The sequence below is a fragment of the Pristiophorus japonicus genome, chromosome 16, assembly GCF_044704955.1.
Source record: "Pristiophorus japonicus isolate sPriJap1 chromosome 16, sPriJap1.hap1, whole genome shotgun sequence".
NCBI lineage: Eukaryota > Metazoa > Chordata > Chondrichthyes > Pristiophoridae > Pristiophorus > Pristiophorus japonicus.
Genome location: NC_091992.1, coordinates 4,364,297 through 4,388,072, shown reverse-complemented (window position 1 = coordinate 4,388,072; position 23,776 = coordinate 4,364,297). Strand labels below are relative to the sequence as shown.

The following is a 23,776-nucleotide window of genomic DNA, read 5'->3' as shown; positions in this document are numbered from 1 at the left end:
CGAGAAGTATTCATGAGAACAGATATAACAGAATGAGGGGCCGCCCATTTAAAACAGAAATGAGGAGGAAGTTCTTCTATGAGGGTTGTGAATATTTGGAATTCTCTGCCCCATGGAGCTGTGGGGGCTGGGTCATTGAATATATTTAAGGTGGAGTTAAACAGATTTTTGAGCGATAAGGGGGTAAAGGGTTATGGGGAGCGGGCAGGGAAGTGGAGCTGAGTCCATGATCAGATCAGCCATGATTGTATTAAATGGCGGAGCAAACTCCTGCTCCTATTTCTTATGTTCTTACATGACTGGGTGTACTGGGGCCTGACTGGGAATCGAGATGCGACTATTGTCTGCTCCCTCTGCTGGCTGAGAGAGTTCGAGCTGCAGTCTCCGCCTCTGGGCTGCAGTCTGTCAGAAGGTTTCCACCCAAACTATACCCCGGGGACAGAGTGCAGTCTGGAAACATAGAAACATAGAAAATAGGTGCAGGAGTAGGCCATTTGGCCCTTCGAGCCTGCACCACCATTCAATAAGATCATGGCTGATCATTCCCTCAGTACCCCATTCCTGCTTTCTCTCCATACCCCTTGATCCCTTTAGCCGTAAGGGCCATATCTAACTCTCTCTTCAATATATCCAATGAACTGGCATCAACATCTCTCTGCGGCAGGGAATTTCACAGGTTAACAACTCTCTGAGTGAAGAAGTTTCTCCTCATCTCAGTCCTCAATGGCCTACCCCTTATCCTTAGACTGTGTCCCCTGGTTCTGGACTTCCCCAACATCGGGAACATTCTTCCTGCATCTAACCTGTCCAGTCCCGTCAGAATCTTATATGTTTCTATGAGATCCCCTTTCATCCTTCTAAACTCCAGTGAATAAAGGCCCAGTCGATCCAGTCTCTCCTCATATGTCAGTCCCACCATCCCGGGAATCAGTCTGGTGAACCTTCGCTGCACTCCCTCAATAGCAAGAATGTCCTTCCTCAGATTAGGAGACCAAAACTGAACACAATATTCCAGGTGAGGCCTCACCAAGGCCCTGTATGGCTGCAGTACGACCTCCCTGCTCATATACTCAAATCCTCTAGCTATGAAGGCCAACATACCACTTGCCTTCTTCACCGCCTGCTGTACCTACATGCCAACCTTCAATGACTGATGTACCATGACACCCAGGTCTCGCTGCACCTCCCGTTTTCCTAATCTGCCACCATTCAGATAATATTCTGCCTTCGTGATTTTTCCCCCAAAGTGGATAACCTCACATTTATCTACATTATACTGCATCTGCCATGCATTTGCCCACTCACCTAACCTGTCCAAGTCACCCTGCAGCCTCTTAGCGTCCTCCTCACAGCTCACACTGCCACCCAGTTTAGTGTCATCTGCAAACTTGGAGATATTACACTCAATTCCTTCATCAAAATCATTAATGTATATTGTAAATAGCTGGGGTCCCAGCACTGAGCCCTGCGGCATCCCACTAGTCACTGCCTGCCATTCTGAAAAGGACCCGTTTATCCCGACTCTCTGCTTCCTGTCTGCCAACCAGTTCTCTATCCACGTCCGTACATTACCCCCAATACCATGTGCTTTGATTTTGCACACCAATCCTTTGTTGGGACCTTGTCAAAAGACTTTTGAAAGTCCAAATACACCACATCCACTGGTTCTCCCTCATCCACTCTACTAGTTACATCCTCAAAAAATTCTAGAAGATTTGTCAAGCATGATTTCCCTTTCATAAATCCATGCTGACTTAGACCGATCCTGTCACTGCTTTCCAAATGCGTTGCTATTTCATCTTTAATAATTGATTCCAACATTTTCCCCACCACCGATGTCAGGCTAACCGGTCTATAATTACCCGTTTTTTCTCCCTCCTATTTTAAAAAGTGGTGTTACATTCGCTCCAGTCCATAGGAACTGATCCCGAGTCAATAGACTGTTGGAAAATGATCACCAATGCATCCACTATTTCTAGGGCCACTTCCTTAAGTACTCTGGGATGCAGACTATCGATCCCCGGGGATTTATCGGCCTTCAATCCCATCAATTTCCCTAACACAATTTCCCGCCTAATAAGGATATCCTTCAGTTCCTCCTTCTCACTAGACCCTCGGTCCCCTAGTATTTCCGGAAGGTTATTTGTGTCTTCCTTCGTGAAGACAGAACCAAAGTATTTGTTCAACTGGTCTGCCATTTCTTTGTTCCCCATTATAAATTCACCTGAATCTGACTGCAAGGGACCTACATTTGTCTTCACTAATCTTTTTCTCTTCACATATCTATAGAAGCTTTTGCAGTCAGTTATTATGTTCCCAGCAAGCTTCCTCTCATACTCTATTTTCCCCTTCCTAATTAAACCCTTTGTCCTCCTCTGCTGAATTCTAAATTTCTCCCAGTCCTCAGGTTTGCTGCTTTTTCTGGCCAATTTATATGCCTCTTCCTTGGAGTTAACACTATCCTTAATTTCCCTTGTTAGCCACGGTTGAGCCACCTTCCGAGTTTTATTTTTACTACAGACAGGGATGTACAATTGTTGAAGTTCATCCATGTGATCTATAAATGTTTGCCATTGCCTATCCACCGACAACCCTTTAAGTATCATTCGCCAGTCTATTCTAGCCAACTCATGCCTCGTGCCATCGAAGTTACCTTTCCTTAAGTTCAGGACACTAGTCTCTGAATTAACTGTGTCACTCTCCATCTTAATAAAGAATTCTACCATATTATGGTCACTCTTCCCCAAGAAATGGTCCGTGTTTAGTTTCTCTCACACTTTTCCTGACGGAGGTGCTGTCTTGGGAGTGGGATCCAGTTCCTCTGACACTTATCACCTCAACCAAGTGGCCATTGCTCATGTGTGATCAGCCATGATCATATTGAATGGTGGTGCAGGCTCGAAGGGCTGAATGGCCTGCTCCTGCACCTATTTTCTATGTTTCTATGTGAGGCTATCTGACTGTAGAGGCATCACAGCCAAGTCCTTTCCTGCCCTCGAGAGCCATCCCTGCATGTGCCCAACCCAGAAAGGGTGGGTCTCTGGCTGATGATCAGGAAATGGAACCCTGGCTGATTTCTGTTCGGCCAACCCAGGGTCAATCGCTGCCCCAGCGGAGGTTGGGCTCACTGATCACTGAAACTAGTAACTTCCTGCTCAGCAGGGCTCAGCCCCACACAGGGCAGACTGTTTACCCTCGAAGCCACTGGGGGAGCGCAGGGCAAAGTGGCTCCGTGTTAACAAGGAACTGGAGAAACCTCTGTCCAACAAGTCTGACGTTTCTCCCCTTCCGATTAGGTGCCCAGTTGTCCGAATTCCACAGTGTGCTCACTTGGCCTGGGTCCCAGCTCCGTCTCCACCCTGCTCTCAGCTGCCTGAGCCTAGTTGACATGCAGCGGGCAGGCTCAGAGCTGAAGGGCTCATTGCCAGGCGCCCGTTGCCAAGCACCAGTTGCCAAGTGACCGGGCGAAACTGAAAAGGCAAGACCGAGACTGAAAGATGGAGCGAGTTAAGGGAAAGTGAGCGAGTGCGAGAGATAGAGCTAAGAGCTGGTGCTGCTGAAGGTTGCTCTGACTAAATCCAAATCAGAAATGCCCCATGTGCAACCTGAATAGAAAAGGACGTAGTTTTGTTTTTCCTCCATTTACTGCCCCCCCACCCCGCAACAAAAGGGGCGACTCTCCCAGGGAGATGGTGCTAGGACACTGGCTGCCCTCCAGTATTTCACTCACATGGCAATGTCCTGAGCCAGGCAGTGGGGCCAAGCTTTTCTGTTTCTGTACTTTGTAGCTCCGACGATTCACTTTAATAGGCGGAAAATCGGAGAGCGGGAGCGTGGGAACAGAAACGTCCCCGTGACTCTTGGCAGATTACTCCCCACCCTGAGCTGAGCTCAATCCTGCCTTTGCCCCAGTGTCTACACCATACTCTTTACAGGGGGGGGTTGTGCAGATAGCGATCTGCAGCTCCAACACTTCTCTCCACTCCCCCCACCCCGCTCCCCTCCTTCCTTGGCTCAGTGGCACTGAGGCTAGTTGTCGTTCCCATCTCCCAGCTACTGCCCCGAGTGGCGATCCATGAACCCGACACTAACCAATCCTTGTCTGTTTCAGGTACGTTAGTGATGCCACTGTGGTGCTCGCCATTGCTTTCGTATTGTTTCTAATCCCATCCAAGCGGCCACACTTTAGTCCCTGGGCTCGAGTGCAGCAGAACTCGGACAGCCCGTCAGGTATGTGTCCAGGATAGGGCCTTCGCGGTGGTCGTCATGTTGGGTGTAGAGCTGATGGGCCTGTGAAAGGACTCCTCCTGGCTGTCCCGTGCTCTGTGTGTTGACCAGGGGCCTGGCTTTGCTTGGCCATATCTTTTTGCCTTGTTCTCTGCTGGGGCAAGTAGATTGCCCAGCTCCAGATTTCATCATTATTGGCAGTTCAGCCAAACCAACTGAAGTCAGAGGTGACTCACGGTTAATGATCATTATATCCTCAACAATATTGGTACCTGGGAATGCAGCACTATACATTTCAAGCCTGCATTATCATTGCCAAGTATTCACAGGTCAAGTACAGCACTAAAGCTCCCTCTACACTGTGCCATCAAACACTCCCAAGGCAGGTACAGGGGGTTAGATACAGAGTAAAGTTCATAGAAACATAGAAACATAGAAAATAGGTGCAGGAGCAGGCCATTCGGCCCTTCGAGCCTGCACCGCCATTCAATGAGTTCATGGCTGAACATGCAACTTCAGTACCCCATTCCTGCTTTTTCACCATACCCCTTGATCCCCCGAGTAGTAAAGACTACATCTAACTCCTTTTTGAATATATTTAGTGAATTGGCCTCAGCAATTTTCTGTGGTAGAGAATTCCACAGGTTCACCACTCTCTGGGTGAAGAAGTTTCTCCTCATCTCGGTCTTAAATGGCTTACCCCTTATCCTTAGACTGTGATCCCTGGTTCTGGACTTCCCTAACATTGGGAACATTCTTCCTGCATCTAACCTGTCTAAACCCATCAGAATTTTAAACGTTTCTATGAGATCCCCTCTCATTCTTCTGAACTCCAGTGAATACAAGCCCAATTGATCCAGTCTTTCTTGATATGTCAGTCCCACCATCCCGGGAATCAGTCTGGTGAACCTTCGCTGCACTCCCTCAATAGCAAGAATGTCCTTCCTCAAGTTAGGAGACCAAAACTGTACACAATACTCCAGGTGTGGCCTCACCAAGGCCCTGTACAACTGTAGCAACACCTCCCTGCCCCTGTACTCAAATCCCCTCGCTATGAAGGCCAACATGCCATTTGCTTTCTTCACCGCCTGCTGTACCTGCATGCCAACCTTCAATGACTGAAGTACCATGACACCCAGGTCTCGTTGCACCTCCCCTTTTCCTAATCTGTCACCATTCAGATAATAGTCTGTCTCTCTGTTTTTACCACCAAAGTGGATAACCTCACATTTATCCACATTATACTTCATCTGCCATGCATTTGCCCACTCACCGAACCTATCTAAGTCGCTCTGCAGCCTCATAGCATCCTCCTCTCAGCTCACACTGCCACCCAACTTAGTGTCATCCGCAAATTTGGAGATACTACATTTAATCCCCTCGTCTAAATCATTAATGTACTGTGTAAACAGCTGGGGCCCCAGCACAGAACCTTGCGGTACCCCACTAGTCACTGCCTGCCATTCTGAAAAGTACCCATTTACTCCTACTCTTTGCTTCCTGTCTGACAACCAGTTCTCAATCCATGTCAGCACATTACCCCCAATCCCATGTGCTTTAACTTTGCACATTAATCTCTTCTGTGGGACCTTGTCCAACGCCTTCTGAAAGTCCAAATATACCACATCAACTGGTTCTCCCTTGTCCACTCTACTGGAAACACCCTCAAAAAATTCCAGAAGATTTGTCAAGCATGATTTCCCTTTCACATATCCATGCTGACTTGGACCTATCATGTCACCTCTTTCCAAATGCGTTGCTATGACATCCTTAATAATTGATTCATCATTTTACCCATTACTGAGGTCAGGCTGACCGGTCTATAATTCCCTGTTATCTCTCTCCCTCCTTTTTTAAAAAGTGGGGTTACATTGGCTACCCTCCACTCGATAGGAACTGATCCAGAGTCAATGGAATGTTGGAAAATGACTGTCAATGCATCCGCTATTTCCAAGGCCACCTCCTTAAGTACTCTGGGATGCAGTCCATCAGGCCCTGGGGATTTATCGGCCTTCAATCCCATCAACTTCCCCAACACAATTTCCCGACTAATAAGGATTTCCCTCAGTTCCTCCTTTTTACTAGACCCTCTGACCCCTTTTATATCCGAAAGGTTGTTTGTGTCCTCCTTAGTGAATACTGAACCAAAGTACTTGTTCAATTGGTCTGCCATTTCTTTGTTCCCCGTTATGACTTCCCCTGATTCTGACTGCAGGGGACCTACGTTTGTCTTTACTAACCTTTTTCTCTTTACATATCTATAGAAACTTTTGCAGTCCATCTTAATGTTCCCTGCAAGCTTCCTCTCGTATTCTATTTTCCCTGCCCTAATCAAACCCTTTGTCCTCCTCTGCTGAGTTCTAAATTTCTCCCAGTCCCCAGGTTTGCTGCTATTTCTGGCCAATTTGTATGCCACTTCCTTGGCTTTAATACTATCCCTGATTTCCCTTGATAGCCACGGTTGAGCCACCTTCCCTTTTTTATTTTTACGCCAGACAGGGATGTACAATTGTTGTAGTTCATCCATGCGGTCTCTAAATGTCTGCCATTGCCCATCCACAGTCAACCCCTTAACTATCATTCGCCAATCTATCCTAGCCAATTCATGCCTCATACCTTCAAAGTTACCCTTCTTTAAGTTCTGGACCATGGTCTCTGAATTAACTGTTTCATTCTCCATCCTAATGTAGAATTCCACCATATTATGGTCACTCTTACCCAAGGGGCCTCGCACAACGAGATTGCTAATTAATCCTCTCTCATTACACAACACCCAGTCTAAGATGGCCTCCCCCCTAGTTGGTTCCTTGACATATTGGTCTAGAAAACCATCCCTTATGCACTCCAGGAAATCCTCCTCCACTGTGTTGCTTCCAGTTTGGTTAGCCCAATCTATATGCATATTAAAGTCACCCATGATAACTGCTACATCTTTATTGCATGCACCCCTAATTTCCTGTTTGATGCCCTCCCCAACATCACTACTACTGTTTGGAGGTCTGTACACAACTCCCACTAACGTTTTTTGCCCTTTGGTGTTCTGCAGCTCCACCTATATAGATTCCACATCATCCAACTAATGTCCTTCTTAACTATTGCATTAATCTCCTCTTTAACCAGCAATGCTACCCCACCTCCTTTTCCTTTTATTCTATCCTTCCTAAATGTTGAATACCCATGGATGTTGAGTTCCCAGCCCTGATCATCCTGGAGCCACGTCTCTGTAATCCCAATCACATCATATCTGTTAACATCTATTTGCACAGTTAATTAATCCACCTTATTACGGATACTCCTTGCATTAAGACATAAAGCCTTCAGACTTGTTTTTTTAACACCCTTTGTCCTTTTAGAATTATGATGTAGTGTGGCCCTTTTTGTTTCTTGCCTTTGTTTACTCGGCCTTCCACTATTGCTTTTTACCTTTCTACCTTCTGTTTCTGACTCCATATTACTTCGCCCTATCTCGCTGCATAGGTTCCCATTCCCCTCCCATATTAGTTTAAAGCTCCCGAACTGCATTAGCAAATGTTACCCCTAGGACATCAGTTCCAGTCCTGCCCAAGTGCAGACCGTCCCTTTCGTACAGGTCCCACTTCCCCCAGAACTGGTTCCAATGTCCCAGGAATTTGAATCCCTCCCTCTTGCACCACTGCTCAAGCCATGTATTTATTCTAACTATCCTGCTCCCTCTACACTGTCCCATCAAACACTCCCAGGGCAGGTACAGCACGGGGTTAGATACAGAGTAAAGCTCCCTCTACACTGTCCCATCAAACACTCCCAGGGCAGGTACAGCACGGGTTAGATACAGAGTAAAGCTCCCTCTACACTGTCCCAACAATGTCTCTACCCCAATCCCCTACTATACCAGTGTGACCGTTCTGAGTAAAATGACAATTACATGTCAGGTGTGGTCCTCTAATGGCTGGGTTTGAACTGCACAAGGTAACTTCACATAGAAAGCTTGTACAGCCAACAGATGAAGGAGTCTCTGACCCATCAGTCAGTGCTGGATTTGAACCCCGATTCTAGAGGTGAAAAGCTAACGTTTGACCCACTGCACCACTCCAACTCCCTTTAGCTTTCAGACAGGAGTCTTGAGTGCTGATGCTCTTTGTTACTAACGCAACAATCTAATGTCAAGCACATTTTGGCTAGTAGCTGTGCATAAATGATTGGGAGGAGAAAAGATTGATAATAGGATTGTCTCTTTATATCTTTATAAAACACTGATCAGCCGAGCAGCAGACAAAATCCTCGATCCCACGGCTACTGGAGTGGAACCTTGTGCAACGGAAGTTGCCCTGGAGCGTGGTGTTGTTGCTGGGAGGAGGCTTTGCCCTGGCCAAGGGCTGTGAGGTAAGCACTCGACTATTATATCTTGCGCCTACCCAGAATTCTAAAACCCAGGAGTAAATACTGATGGCCGCACTGACCCATGGTCAAGGCCGATTCAATCTGGGCCAGCCGTGACCATTTGGGCATCTCGTCCCTTCCAGAAAAAACATGGAGCAACTTCAAATTGATGAGGTGTCTGGTGTCATAGAATGGTACAGCACTGAAGGAGGCCATTCAGCCCATCTTTCCTGTGCCAGCTCTCTGAAAGAGCGATCCAATTAGTCCCACTATCTCCGCTCTTTCCTCAAAACCCTGCAGTTTTTTTCTTTTCAAGTATATATTTATCCAATTCCCGGTTTGAAAGTCAACATTGAATCTGCTCCCACCGCCCTTTCAGGCAGCACGTTCCCGATCACAACAACTCGCTGCGTGAACTGGTTCTGTCACCTTCTGCTGTCATGTGAACTGATGACCTGTGGCTGGGACCAGCCACTCATTTTCTTCAAATTTGATTTCGGAGGAGGGGGCTCAAGAAGAGTATATAGGACCACTAGGAACAGGAGGAGACCATTCAGCCCCTTGAGCTTGTGCTGCCTTTCAGTGAGATCATGGCTGATCTGCACCTCAACTCAATTTTCCCTCCTTCGCTCCAAATCTCTCGATACCCTTTCCCAACAAAAATGTATTGATCTCAGTCTTGAAAGCTCCAATTGGCCTACAGCCTCTTGCGGAGAGAATGACAGATTTCCTGCACCTTTTGTGTGAAGAAGTGCATCCTGATTTACCTCTTAAGGCCTGGCTCTAATTTTACGATTATGCCCCCTTGTTCTGGATTCCCCACCAGAGGAAATAGTTTCTCTGTATCTACCTGATCAAATCCCTTAAACACCTCGATCTGATCACCCCTCGATCTCCTCAACTCGAGGAAATACAAGCCAAAAGCAAGGCCCCAACTGCCGACAGTCCAGTTGGGGAGGTGTGTGCGTGGCCCGCCATGGTAAGTGGTGTTCCTCGAGCTTGCATTGAGCTTCACTGGGAGAGTGCAGGAGATCAGGAGCAGCGAGGCCAGATTGGGAGTGGGATAGAGAGTGGCAAGCAAGCAAACGCTCGGGGTCACGCTTGTGGACTGAATGTTAACAAAAACACTCTCCGCGATTAAAATCTTCGCATTGTTTTCCAGGTGTCAGGTCTCTCCAAATGGCTGGGGCTGCAGTTAATCGCACTGCAGTATCTCCCGAAGTGGGCCATTGCTTTTGTTCTGTGTCTGGTGATAGCCGTCTTCACAGAGTGCACCAGCAATGTAGCGACAGCCACACTCTTCCTCCCTATCCTGGCTTCAATGGTATGTCCCGCGCCTTCGCTTCACCGTGCTGTGTATATTGAGGATGAATTGGAGGGAGGGGAAGGAGTTTCCGGGCAAAGGTTTTCCTTGGGGGTAGAGGGTGGTCACAAAGTTAATGGGTTTGAGCCCCACACCAGAATTTGAGCACATAACCCAGACCCTAGTGTGCTAAGGGAGTGCTGCATTGCCAGAGGTGCTGTCCTTTGGACAAGGGCACTAAGGCATCATCATCATCATAGGCAGTCCCTCGGAGTTGAGGAAGACTTGCTTCCACTCTAAAAGTGAGTTCTCAGGTGACTGAACCGTCCAATACGGGAACCACAGTCTCTGTCACAGGTGGGACAGACAGTGGTTGAGGGAAGGGGAGGGTGGGACTGGTTTGCCGCACGCTCCTTCCGCTGCCTGCGCTTGTTTTCTGCATGCTCTCGGCGACGAGACTCGAGGTGCTCAGCGCCCTCCCGGATGCACTTCCTCCACTTAGGGCGGTCTTTGGCCAGCGACTCCCAGGTGTCGGTGGGGATGTTGCACTTTATCAGGGAGGCTTTGAGGGTGTCCTTGTAACGTTTCCTCTGCCCACCTGGGGCTCGCTTGCCGTGTAGGAGTTCAGAGTAGAGCGCTTGCTTAGGGAGTCTTGTGTCAGCAAGGCCCTGTTGGCCTGTTCAAGTGGGTGTTAAACTCTATAAAGGAGAAACAGTAGGGTTGGTATTCTAGAAGGGCAAGATCAAATGGACGGAAGGGCCCTTTCTGATCTCAGCCCATCACAAACACTAGTCCATTCAAACGTCTAGTCCAATTTTTCTTTTTATTTTCGGGATGTGGTGAGGCTGCCATTTATTGGCCATCCCTAGTTGTCCTGAAAAGGTGGTGTTGGCCCTTCTCCTTGAAGCACTGCCATCCGTGTGGTGATGCTGCTGTAAGGGAGGAAGTGCTAGGACTTTGACCCAGTGATGATGAAGGAACAACAAAATATGTTCAAGTCAGGATGGCATGTTACGTGGAGGTGGTGGTGTTCCCATGCGCCTGCTGCCTGTGTCCTTCTAGGTGGTAGAGGTGGTGGGTTTGGGAGGTGCTGCCGAAGAAGCCTTGGCGAGTTGCTGCAGTGCATCTTGTAGATGGTACACACTGCAGCCAGGGGGCGCCGGTGGTGGAGGGAGTGAGTGTTTAGGCTGACGGATGAGATACCAATCAGGTGAACTGTTGTGTTCTGGATGGTGTCGAGCTGCCTTTGTTATATTGGCCAGCTGTTCAGGGACATCTTGGATTCTTGCTGTGATGCCTAATTTGACTGTCAACCATTGATTGGAAAAACAGTGAGTCCTAACACTAGTCAATGTTGTCAAGGGGCCCAGCAAAGTGTCTGACAGTCCAACATTTCACTGAATTACTCCATCTGATTTGAGCTTGGGGATGCTGGTTAAGTACCCACTCATTCATTGCATTCCATGTAGCTATGACAAATCCATGTTTGTTTTCTCTGTGCCCCCATAGAGTTACTGCCCCCAGCAAAACTGCAGTGGGCATTGAGCTTAAAAGGACGTCAGCGGCTCAACCTGTCATTCGGTTGACGGTGCCCAGCTCCATGAGGACCTTCCCACCTCAAATATCACGTTGCTTTAAGGAAGGATATACTTGCATTGGAGGCAGTTCAGAGAAGGTTCACTCGGTTGATTCCGGAGATGAGGGGGTTGACTTGTGAAGAAAGGTTGAGTAGGTTGGGCCTCTACTCATTGGAGTTCAGAAGAATGAGAGGTGATCTTATCGAAACATATAAGATAATGAGGGGTCACGACAAGGTGGATGCAGAGAGGATATTTCCACTCATAGGGGAAACTAAAACTAGGGGGCATAGTCTCAGAATAAGGGGTCGCCCATTTAAAACTGAGATGAGGAGGAATTTCTTCTCTCAAAGGGTTGTAAATCTGTGGAATTCTCTGCCCCAGAGAGCTGTGGGGGCTGGGTCATTGAATATATTTAAGGTGGAGATAGACAGATTTTTGAGCGATACGGGAGTAAAGGGTTATTGGGAGTGGACAGGGAAGTGGAGCTGAGTCCATGATCAGATCAGCCATGATCGTATTGAATGGCGGAGCAGGCTCGAGGGGCCGCATAGCCGACTCCTGATGTTATTATGTTCTTAAGGCCTCTTCCCAAAAGGAACGCCCACCTTCCCACCCACTTTACAGAACGACGTTTCTACCTCATCTCTACTCCTAGTCTCTATGTCTGCTTGTCCTTTATTTCCATGATGTCTCTTCCAAGATATCCCAAATGGTTGGCCAGTAGAAAGCTGCTTTCTTGCTTGTCCAAGTGAAAATGGATCTCATTTCAGGGAGTTGGTGGATTGTAATTGTGTCCCTGCGCCTGGTACAATAGTAAGTGATGTAGAGCGAAAGTGTGGACTATCGAAATATCCTAGGTTTTTTAAAGATTTATTTGTTCACGGGATGTGGGCGTCGCTGGCAAGGCCGGCATTTATTGCCCATCCCTAATTGCCCCTTGAGAAGGTGGTGGTGAGCCCCCTTATACAACTGAGTGAGCGCTCACAGCAAGCGAGACCCAGGTGGGCAGAGGAAACATTTCAAGGACACCCTCAAAGCCTCGCTGATAAAGTGCGACATCCCCACTGACACCTGGGAGTCCCTGGCCAAAGACCGCCCTAAGTGGAGGAAGTGCATCTGGGAGGGCGCTGAGCACCTCGAGTCTCGTCGCCGAGAGCGTGCAGAAATCAAGCGCAGGCAGCGGAAGGAGAGTGCGGCAAACCAGACTCCCCACCCACCCTTTCCTTCAACCACTGTCTGTCCCACCTGTGACAGAGACTGTAATTCCCGTATTGGACTGTTCAGTCACCTGAGAACTCACTTTTAGAGTGGAAGCAAGTCTTCCTCAACTCCGAGGGACTGCCTGTGATGATGATGATGACAACGGAGTGTCTCGCTGGGCCATTTCAGAGGGCAGTTAAGAGTCAGCCACATTGCTGTGGGTCTGGAGTCACATGTAGGCCCAGACCGGGTAAGGGCAGCAGATTTCCTTCCCTAAAGGACATTCGCGAACGAGATGGGTTTTTACGACAGTCAGTTTCATGGTCATCATTACTGATACTAGCTTTTTATTCCAGATTTTAAAAAATTTAATTAATTGAATTTAAATTCTCCAGCTACCATGGTGAGATTCGAACACATGTCCCCAGATTACTCGTCCAGGAACATAACCACTATGTTACTGTACCTGAACAGGAACAGCACCTAATGCATTAGATCAGATCATGCAGTGACTTATTGGCTGTGTGACAATGCCTCGTTGGTTCACCAGCTTGGGCTTGAGTTAGAGGGGCCATGTCATTAAGGAGACACTAAGATAAACCATTAACCAATCCGCAGATAACCACCTTTGACCCCAAACAAAGGCTCCTCGACAAGTAGCTGTCATTGTGGTCAATGAATAATAATTAGCGAGCGTGAGTGATTCAGCAAACACAGTGCTAGGGACGGGCCAGTTCCCCACTCCCAGTTGGATAGATTCACACTGCAGCAGCCAACAACCAACACATTCTCATTGGCTGAAATTGCACCTTCACCCAACAATAACAGCTTGCATTTCTATAACACGTAGTAAAACCTCCCAAGGCACGTCACAGGAGCAGAATCAAACAAAAATTGACACCGAGTCAAAGAAGGGGATGTTAGGAAGGGTGACTAAAAGCTTGGTCAAAGAGGTAGGTTTTAAGGAGCGTCTTGAAGAAGGAGAGAGAAGTAGAGAGGCGGAGAGTTTTCGGGAGGGAGTTCTAGAGCTTGGGGCCTAAACGGCGAACGGCACAGCTGCCAAGGAAGTGAGGCTCCCTATCCCACTGCCACACATTGTACAAGGAATGAATGTTGACCCGAGCATGGCCCTTGTGAATCTTGCCCATCTTTTGTGACAGTACTTCGGAGTCTTGCCCATCAGAGACTCGACAATGATTTGAATGAATAGTTTACCAACTGACGATGCTGTCAGTGAGAGTTGCTCCTTTGCTAGTCCGACTAAGGCGTGAGTGAAGATGTGTACGGGCTGGTTAGAGGAGCTTTGCTGATCCTGCTTTGCTGCCTCCACATAGCATTGCGAGTCACGTGAGGATCCTGCTGGCCACACATTAACGTGAGCTGTCCACATCTACCCTCCTGAGTCACGTGCTGATTGGGTGGGGGCGGGGCGGGGCACTGAGGAAACTTTTCCACACATCAGAAGTTTCCCCGAAAGTGTCTACCCTGTGGAAACCATTTTGATGGTCATTAGTCGGCAGTTAGGACCAACTCTACCTGCACTTTAATCTCTCACATTTTCAACTGTCTGATGCTCATTTCAGTTAAAGCTCCAACAACAACAACAACTTTAATTTATATAGCTCCCTTAACATAGCAAAACGTCCCAAGGTGCTTCACAGTACATGCCCGCATGCAGCAAGACCTGGACATGAATCAGGCTGGGGCTGAGACATGGCAAGTAACATTTGCAACACATGTGTCCAGGCAATGAATCTTCTCCAATATAGAGAGTCTAATCACCTCCCCTTGACATTCACTGGAATCACCATCACTGTTCCCCCCGCCATCAATGTCCTGGGGGCCACCATTGACCCACATAAATACTGGTCAGAGGCTGGGTATTCTGCGGCGAGTGTCTCACCTCCTGACTCCCCAAAGCCTTTCCACCATCGACAAGACACAAGTCAGGAGTGTGATGGAACACTCTCCACTTGCCTGGATGAGTTGCAGCTCCAACAACACTCGAGAAGCTCGACACCATCCAGGACAAAGCAGCCGCTTGATTGGGCCCCCATCCCCCACCTTCAACATTCACTCCCTCCACCACCGGCGCCCCCTGGCTGCAGTGTGCACCATCTACAAGATGCACTGCAGCAACTCGCCAAGGCTTCTTCGGCAGCACCTCCCAAACCCGCGACCTCTACCGCCTAGAAGGACAAGGGCAGCAGGAGCATGGGAACACCACCAGCTCCACGTTCCCCTCCCAGTCACACACCATCCTGACTGGGAAATATATCGGCCGTTCCTTCATCGTCGCTGGGTCACAATCCTGGAACTCCCTCCCTAACAGCACTGTGGGAGCACCTTCACCACACGGACTGCAGCGGTTCAAGAAGGCGGCTCACCACCACCTTCTCACGGGGCAATTAGGGACGGGCAGTAAATGCCGGCCTGGCCAGCGATGCCTATATCCTGAGAATGAATGTGTTTTTTAAAAAAAAAGGAACCCTCAATTTAAATCTATAAACAAAATTTTCAACGGCATCCTTTGGATGAAGTTGAGGTCCACTCGGCCTGTTGTTAAAGATCCCATGGCTACCTTTAAAGGGAGGATAAACAAGTGAGCTGCCTGCAATTCCTCCCTCGACCAAAAGCAGCACAAATCTAATGAACTTGAGCATTCACCTCATTGCCGTTTGCGGGACCTTGAGCATAAAATGGCAGCTGCGATTCCCCACACAAGACCGGCCACTAAGCTTCAGAGCAGCCGATTGTGTGGGAAGCCCTTTGATAAGGTACTGCATAAATACAAGGTTAAAAACTATTGCTTAAAAAGTCATGCATTCATATAGCGCCTTTCACTTCAGGACATCCCAAAGCGCTCTGCAGCCAATGAAATGTTTCCGAAGTATAGTCATGGTTGTAATGTGGAAAACGCAGCAGCCAATTTGCGCACAGCAAGCTCCCACAAACAGCAATGTGATAATGACCAGATAATCTGTTTCAGTGATGTTGGCTGAGGGATAAGTATTGGCCCCAGGACACTGGGGATAACTCCCCTGCTCTTCTTTCAACAGGGGCCATGGGATCTTTTACATCCACCTGAGAGGGCAGATGGGGCGAGCCTCTATGCATTAAAATATACAGACACTGAACCTCACTCCCGAATTCTGTCGCTTGCTTTGTTTTTGCTCTGTTAGGTTGAATATTGTGGGCTGGGCCTCATTGAGCATTGCATGAGTGAGCCATCAACTCTCGGGATTCAATAATTAGACCAGTTTTACTTGGGTTAAACATAGAAACATAGAAAATAGGTTCAGGAGTAGGCCATTCGGCCCTTCAAGCCTGCACCACCATTCAATATGATCATGGTTGATCATTCCCTCAGTACCCCTTTCCTGCTTTCTCTCCATACCCCTCAATCCCCTTAGCAGTAAGGGTCATATCTAACTCCCTCTTGAATATATCCAATGGGTTCGGTTGTTAACATTCCCAGTCACCCAACACTGACTCCCAGTTGCTAACTCTGCACTCTCTCTCTTTCCCATCCAGGCTTCTATTATCCGTATAAACCCTTTGTATGTAATGATTCCAACCACTTTAAGCACGTCTTTTGCCTTCATGCTGCCAGTCGCCACGCCTCCCAACGCCATTGCGTTCTCTTACGGCAACCTCAAGATCACCGACATGGTGAGTATCTCGAGGAGAAGGTTTGTTCAGCAAGATGGCCGCAGGATACACTTGCTCATTTTACACCTTAGATTGTACGATTTGCTCCAAACTCCTCAATGTTCACCTGGTCTGAGATGCTGTTTGAACAGGGGTTGCCCAGTGTGATACTGTTGTGTAGAGGACTCAGAGAGGCTGCAAAGAGATTTGGATAGGTTAAGCGAATGGGCTAAGGTTTGGCAGATGGAATACAATGTCGGAAAGTGTGAGGTCATCCACCTTGGGAAAAAAACAGTAAAAGGGAATATTATTTGAATGGGGAGAAATTACAACATGCTGCGGTGCAGAGGGACCTGGGGGTCCTTGTGCATGAATCCCAAAAAGTTAGTTTGCAGGTGCAGCAGGTAATCAGGAAGGCGAATGGAATGTTGGCCTTCATTGCGAGAGGGATGGAGTACAAAAGCAGGGAGGTCCTGCTGCAACTGTACAGGGTATTGGTAAGGCCGCACCTGGAGTACTGCGTTCAGTTTTGGTCACCTTACTTAAGGAAGGATATACTAGCTTTGGAGGGGGTACAGAGACGATTCACGAGGCTGATTCCGGAGATGAGGGGGTTACCTTATGATGATAGATTGAGTAGACTGGGTCTTTACTCCTTGGAGTTCAGAAGGATGAGGGGTGATCTTATAGAAACATTTAAAATCATGAAAGGGATAGACAAGATAGAGGCAGAGAGGTTGTTTCCACTGGTCGGGGAGACTAGAACTAGGGGGCACAGCCTCAAAATACGGGGGAGCCAATTTAAAACCGAGTTGAGAAGGAATTTCTTCTCCCAGAGGGTTGTGAATCTATGGAATTCTCTGCCCAAGGAAGCAGTTGAGGCTAGCTCATTGAATGTATTCAAGTCACAGATAGATAGATTTTTAACCAATAAGGGAATTAAGGGTTACGGGGAGCGGGCGGGTAAGTGGAGCTGAGTCCACGGCCAGATCAGCCATGATCTTGTTGAATGGCGGAGCAGGCTCGAGGGGCTAGATGGCCTACTCCTGTTCCTAATTCTTATGTTCTTATTTATGTACTGAGTCATGGACCATCGCAGAAGGAGGCCGTTCGGCCCATTATCTCTGTGCTGGCTCTTTGTGCAAGCACTGTCTTGCTTTGTCCCCAGTCACGTATTTTCCTCTACTTCAAATATTTATCCATTTTTCTCTTAAAATACGCAATGGTTTCTGCCTCAAGTACTCCCTGTGACAAAATATCCTGTGCTCCAACAACCCTCAGTGTGAAGAAATTCATTCTCGCGTCTCTCCTCTCTCTTAGTGGCAATATTAAATTGATGACCCCTTCTTACTGACTCCCCCACCGCAGGAAATCGCTTTTCCTGACTCACCCAATTGAAATACTCGATTAAATCTCCTCGTAGCTTTCTCTGCTCCAATGGAAATAGTTCCAAGATCTCACTTCTTCCTCCTATTAAGTAACGCCGACTGACATCTGGGCTCCAATCCATATGACGGCAAGCAGATGATCTTCCCACTCCCCAGGACAGTAGAGAGAGTCCGCACCAATTGGTTCACAATACTCGGCACGGTTCCTGCTCACTATCCAGTGACCTCGTGTGGGCTTCAGGTAGGAACAGGATCCCATGGTCGAATAGCATGCCAGGGTCACCCATAAAGAGTGGCCCTTCCGTTGAGGCAGTGGTGATGCTCGTGGGACCACATGCCAGCAAGGGTCAGTGCCGTTGGGAATGGGTGGCGTCATCAGCCCAGGTTTAGAAAGTTTGCCCTGTGTTGGGACTTGCTCAAAAGTGAGAGAAACCACTGAGGCGGGGTGGGGACCCCAGGTTTTCAAATGGTGAGGGAGGGTCGATACAGAGAAACTATTTCCTCTGGTGGGGAAATCCAGCACAAGGGGGAAGAATCTTAAAATGAGAGCCAAGCCGTTCAGGAGTGAAAGCAGGAAGCACTTTTTCTCAGAAATCTGGAACTTCCTCACCCAAAAGGCTGTGGATGCTGGGAATCAGTTGAAATCTTCAAAGCTGAAATTGATGGACTTTTGTTGGGAAGGGTCTCCAGGGATATGGAGCTAAGGCAGGTAAAGCAAGTCGAGATACAGATCAGCCAATAATCCAGTTCAGAATTCATTGGCGCTGGAAAGTAACGTCTAATTAATGAAAGTCAGCAGGCATTTGTTAAAGGCAAATCGTGTTTGATTAAATTGATTGAGCCTTTAATGAAGTAACGGAGAGGGTTGATGATGTGTATATAGACTTTCAGAAGGCGTTTGACAAAGTACCACATCATAGACTTGTTAGCAAGATTAAAGCCTGTGAGATTAAAGGGGCAGTGGCAGCATGGATACAACTCTGGCTGAGGGACAGAAAACGGAGAGTAGGGGTGACCAGAGGGAGGTATACTGGTGTTCCCCAGGGGTCAGTACCGAGACCACTGCTCTTTCCGATATATTCATGACCTGGACTTGGATATACTGGGCATCATTTTAAAGATTGCAGATGATACGAAGCTGGTAAATGTAGTGAACAGTGAGGAGGACAGAGACAGATTGCAGGAGGACCGGCTGGTGGAATGGGCCAATGTGTGGCTGATTAAATTTAACGCAGAGAGGTGGGAAGTGCTATATTTTGGTCGGAAGAATGAGGAGAGGCAATATAAACTAAAGATACAATCCTAAAGGGGATGCAGGAACAGAGAGACCTGGGGGTGTATGTGCACAAATCATTGAAGTGGCAGGGGCAGGTTGAGAAGGCTGTTAAAAAAGCTATGGAATCCTGGGTTTTATCAATAGAGGCAGAAAGCAAGGAAGTTATACTAAACCTTTATAAAACACGGGTTCGGTCCCAGCTGGAGGATTGTGTCCAATTCAGGGCACCGCACTGTAGGGGGGATGTCACGGCCTGGGAGAGGTGCAGAGATTGACCAGAATGGTCCCAGGGATGAGAGACTTCAGGGATGTGGATAGACTGGAGAAGCTGGGGTTGTTCTCCTTAGAGCAGAGAAGGTAAGGGGAGATTTAATGGAGGTGTTCAAAATCAGGAGGGGTTTTGATAGAGTAAATAAGGAGTAACAGTTTCCAGTGGTAAAATGATCGGTAACCAGAGGGACACAGATTTAAGGTGATTGGTAAAAGAGCCAGAGGGGAGAGGAGAATTTTTTTTAATGCAGCGAGTTGTTATGATCGGGAACGCACTGCCTGAAAGGGAACTGGATAAATACTTGAGGGGAAAGCATTCACAGCGCTGTGGGGAAAGAGCGGGGTGAGTGGGACTGATTGGATAGCTCTCACAGAGCCAGCACAGGCTCGATGGGCTGAATGGCCTCCTCCTGTTCCTGTGTAACAGGCTCGAGGGGCTGAATGGCCTCCTCCTGTTCCTGTGTAACAGGCTCGAGGGGCTGAATGGCCTCCTCCTGTTCCTGTGTAACAGGCTCGAGGGGCTGAATGGCCTCCTGTTCCTGTGTAACAGGCTCGAGGGGCTGAATGGCCTCCTCCTGTTCCTGTGTAACAGGCTCGAGGGGCTGAATGGGCCTCCTCCTGTTCCTGTGTAACAGGCTCGAGGGGCTGAATGGCCTCCTGTTCCTGTGTAACAGGCTCGAGGGGCTGAATGGCCTCCTATTCCTGTGTAACAGACTCGAGGGGCTGAATGGCCTCCTGTTCCTGTGTAACAGACTCGAGGGGCTGAATGGCCTCCTCCTGTTCCTGTGTAACAGGCTCGAGGGGCTGACTGGCCTCCTCCTGTTCCTGTGTAACAGGCTCGAGGGGCTGACTGGCTTCCTCCTGTTCCTGTGTAACAGGCTCGAGGGGCTGAATGGCCTCCTCCTGTTCCTGTGTAACAGGCTCGAGGGGCTGACTGGCTTCCTCCTGTTCCTGTGTAACAGGCTCGAGGGGCTGACTGGCTTCCTCCTGTTCCTGTGTAACAGGCTCGAGGGGCTGAATGGCCTCCTCCTGTTCCTGTGTAACAGGCTCGAGGGGCTGAATGCCCTCCTCCTGTTCCTGTGTAACAGGCTCGAGGGGCTGAATGGCCTCCTCCTATTCCTGTGTAACAGGCTCGAGGGGCTGAATGGGCCTCCTCCTGTTCCAGTGTAACAGGCTCGAGGGGCTGAATGGGCCTCCTCCTGTTCCTGTGTAACAGGCTCGAGGGGCTGAATGGCCTCCTCCTGTTCCTGTGTAACAGGCTCGAGGGGCTGAATGGCCTCCTCCTGTTCCTGTGTAACAGGCTCGAGGGGCTGAATGGCCTCCTCCTGTTCCTGTGTAACAGGCTCGAGGGGCTGAATGGCCTCCTCCTGTTCCTGTGTAACAGGCTCGAGGGGCTGAATGGCCTCCTCCTGTTCCTGTGTAGCAGGCTCAAGGGGCTGACTGGCCTCCTCCTGTTCATGTGTAACAGGCTCGAGGGGCTGAATGGCCTCCTCCTGTTCCTGTGGAACAGACTCGAGGGGCTGACTGGCTTCCTCCTGTTCCTGTGTAACAGGCTTGAGGGGCTGACTGGCTTCCTCCTGTTCCTGTGTAACAGGCTCGAGGGGCTGAATGGCCTCCTCCTGTTCCTGTGTAACAGGCTCGAGGGGCTGAATGCCCTCCTCCTGTTCCTGTGTAACAGGCTCGAGGGGCTGAATGGCCTCCTCCTATTCCTGTGTAACAGGCTCGAGGGGCTGAATGGGCCTCCTCCTGTTCCAGTGTAACAGGCTCGAGGGGCTGAATGGGCCTCCTCCTGTTCCTGTGTAACAGGCTCGAGGGGCTGAATGGCCTCCTCCTGTTCCTGTGTAACAGGCTCGAGGGGCTGAATGGGCCTCCTCCTGTTCCTGTGTAACAGGCTCGAGGGGCTGAATGGCCTCCTCCTGTTCCTGTGTAACAGGCTCGAGGGGCTGAATGGGCCTCCTCCTGTTCCTGTGTAACAGGCTCGAGGGGCTGAATGGCCTCCTCCTGTTCCTGTGTAACAGGCTCGAGGGGCTGAATGGCCTCCTCCTGTTCCTGTGTAACAGGCTCGAGGGGCTGAATGGCCTCCTCCTGTTCCTTTGTAACAGGCTCGAGGGGCTGAATGGGCCTCCTCCTGTTCCTGTGTAACAGGCTCGAGGGGCTGAATGGCCTCCTCCTGTTCCTGTGTAACAGGCTCGAGGGGCTGAATGGCCTCCTCCTGTTCCTGTGTAACAGGCTCGAGGGGCTGACTGGCCTCCTCCTGTTCCTGTGTACGTGCAACGTTAGCTTGTAGTGTGGACCTGGGCTTGAAGTGGTACCAGTTACCTCACTGCTTCACAACATCAGGAATGTACCCGCTGCTCACCCAGTTCGAGAGGGCGGATTTGAATGCGATTTGACCTGATTGATGTTTGCCATTCTGCAGGTCAAGGCTGGATCCATACTCAATGTGATCGGAGTGGTGTCTGTTACGATCGCCATCAACACCTGGGGCCAGGCAATGTTCCAACTCAACCACTTCCCTGAATGGGCCAATAACACCAATGGGAGAGTTGGTGATTTCACACTGTGATCCGCTCAGTGAACCAGTGCGATGGATTCCAGGAGATTTATTTGGACCGAGTGTGGATCATCAGCAAACTATCAATTTAGTGCTCCAGAATAAGGAATGGGCTGAGTAAAAGAGAAAATTAATCGCAGTAGCTGTAGCCTGTAGTTGGATCGGACCCATTTGGATTATTTATCCCTGTTCCTCTAGACTCTGACTCTAGATTCAAATCGAAAAAGCAAAGTTCGTGTTAATCTATCGATCGATTAGTCAAATGAGGTTTGTGTCCTAGTGGATGGAATCTTCTCGATACGCCACTCATGCGTAGAAATCACGGCACAGGAAGAGGCCATTGGGCCCATCTTCCTGCTCTTCTTCCATATCCTTCAAGTCTCCATCTCATTTCTTCTTCAATGCCATGATTGACTGGGTTTCAGTTGCCTCTTGTGGGAACCGATTCTGTATCCTAATCACTCTTTATATGAAAACCTTGCTCGGAATCTGCCCTGCCCTCCACAAGCCCATTGCTGCTCCTTTAACTAGCTGTACCCGGTGTCTGGGCAATCCCGCAGGACTGTGGCAGGGTGCTGAGGGACTCTGAGGTGTGCCTGGGTTCCTCCTCCTGATCCCTGTGCAGTCACACACACTGCAAAGGGACCGGGCCTGGACTTCAGCTAGGGAGGGTATCCCCACGGTCACAGTCCACACCAGTATTCACTGTCCAGCCACATTCAACAACACTTATTTGAGCGAGGCCGTTCAAGAGTGACATCCGGAGCAGTTTTTCACACAAAGGACAGTGCAAATCTGGAAATCTCTTCCCCAAAAGGCTGTGTAGGCAAGGGGGCAACTGAAATTTTCAAGACTGAGATCCATGGATGTTTGCTGGGTAAGGGTATCGGGGATATGGAGCAACAGCGGGACAATGGGTTGAGGAGCAGATCAGCCACAATCTCAATGAATGAGGGAGCGGCACCAGGGGCTGAATGGCCTCCCCCTCTTCCTCCTTTCAGAATGGTGATCCTATCCAGGAACGTCACACTGGGTTTGACCTGCTCTGAACCACTTTCCATATATTTGTACTGTTTGCATGTAAATTGATTCCATCAAGAATATAAGGATAAATATCAGAAGCCACTGATGGGACAGTGTAGAGGGAGCTTTACTCTGTATCTAACCCGTGCTGTCCCTGCCCTGGGAGTATTTGATGGGACAGTGTAGAGGGAGCTTTACTCTGTATCTAACCCCCTGTACCTGCCCTGGGGGTGTTTGATGGGACAGTGTAGAGGGAGCTTTACTCTGTATCCAACCCCCTGTACCTGCCTTGGGAGTGTTTGATGGGACAGTGTAGAGGGAGCTTTACTCTGTATCTAACCCCCTGTACCTGCCTTGGGAGTGTTTGATGGGACAGTGTAGAGGGAGCTTTACTCTGTATCTAACCCGTGCTGTCCCTGCCCTGGGAGTGTTTGATGGGACAGTGTAGAGGGAGCTTTACTCTGTATCTAACCCGTGCTGTACCTGCAAAGGGAGTGTTTGATGGGACAGTGTAGAGGGAGCTTTACTCTGTATCTAACCCCCTGTACCTGCCCTGGGAGTGTTTGATGGGACAGTGTAGAGGGACCTTTATTCTGTATCTAACCCGTGCTGTACCTGCCCTGGGAGTGTTTGATGGGACAGTGCAGAGCGAGCTTTACTCTGTATCTAACCCCGTGCTGTACCTGCCCTGGGAGTGTTTGATGGGACAGTGTAGAGGGAGCTTTACTCTGTATCTAACCCCCTGTACCGGCCCTGGGAGTGTTTGATGGGACAGTGTAGAGGGAGCTTTACTCTGTATCTAACCCCGTGCTGTACCTGCCCTGGGAGTGCTTGATGGGACAGTGCAGAGGGAGCTTTACTCTGTCTAACCTGCGCTGTACCTGCCCTGGGAGTGTTTGATGGGACAGTATAGAGGGAGCTTTACTCTGTATCTAACCCCATGCT

At 49.0% G+C, this 23,776-nt stretch overlaps 1 protein-coding gene across 1 annotated transcript in view; it reads left to right on the top strand.

Moving 5' to 3' along the window:
• Positions 1-21,820, top strand: part of LOC139226904 (Na(+)/citrate cotransporter-like) — a 74,693-nt gene extending 52,873 nt beyond the window's left edge. The window contains exons 8-12 of the mRNA XM_070857998.1: positions 4,112-4,230; positions 8,468-8,589; positions 9,749-9,910; positions 16,204-16,341; positions 21,674-21,820. Of these exons, the coding sequence (XP_070714099.1) occupies positions 4,112-4,230; positions 8,468-8,589; positions 9,749-9,910; positions 16,204-16,341; positions 21,674-21,820 (688 nt within the window). The remainder of the gene's footprint in view (positions 1-4,111; positions 4,231-8,467; positions 8,590-9,748; positions 9,911-16,203; positions 16,342-21,673) is intronic.
• Positions 21,821-23,776: the final 1,956 nt, after the last annotated feature.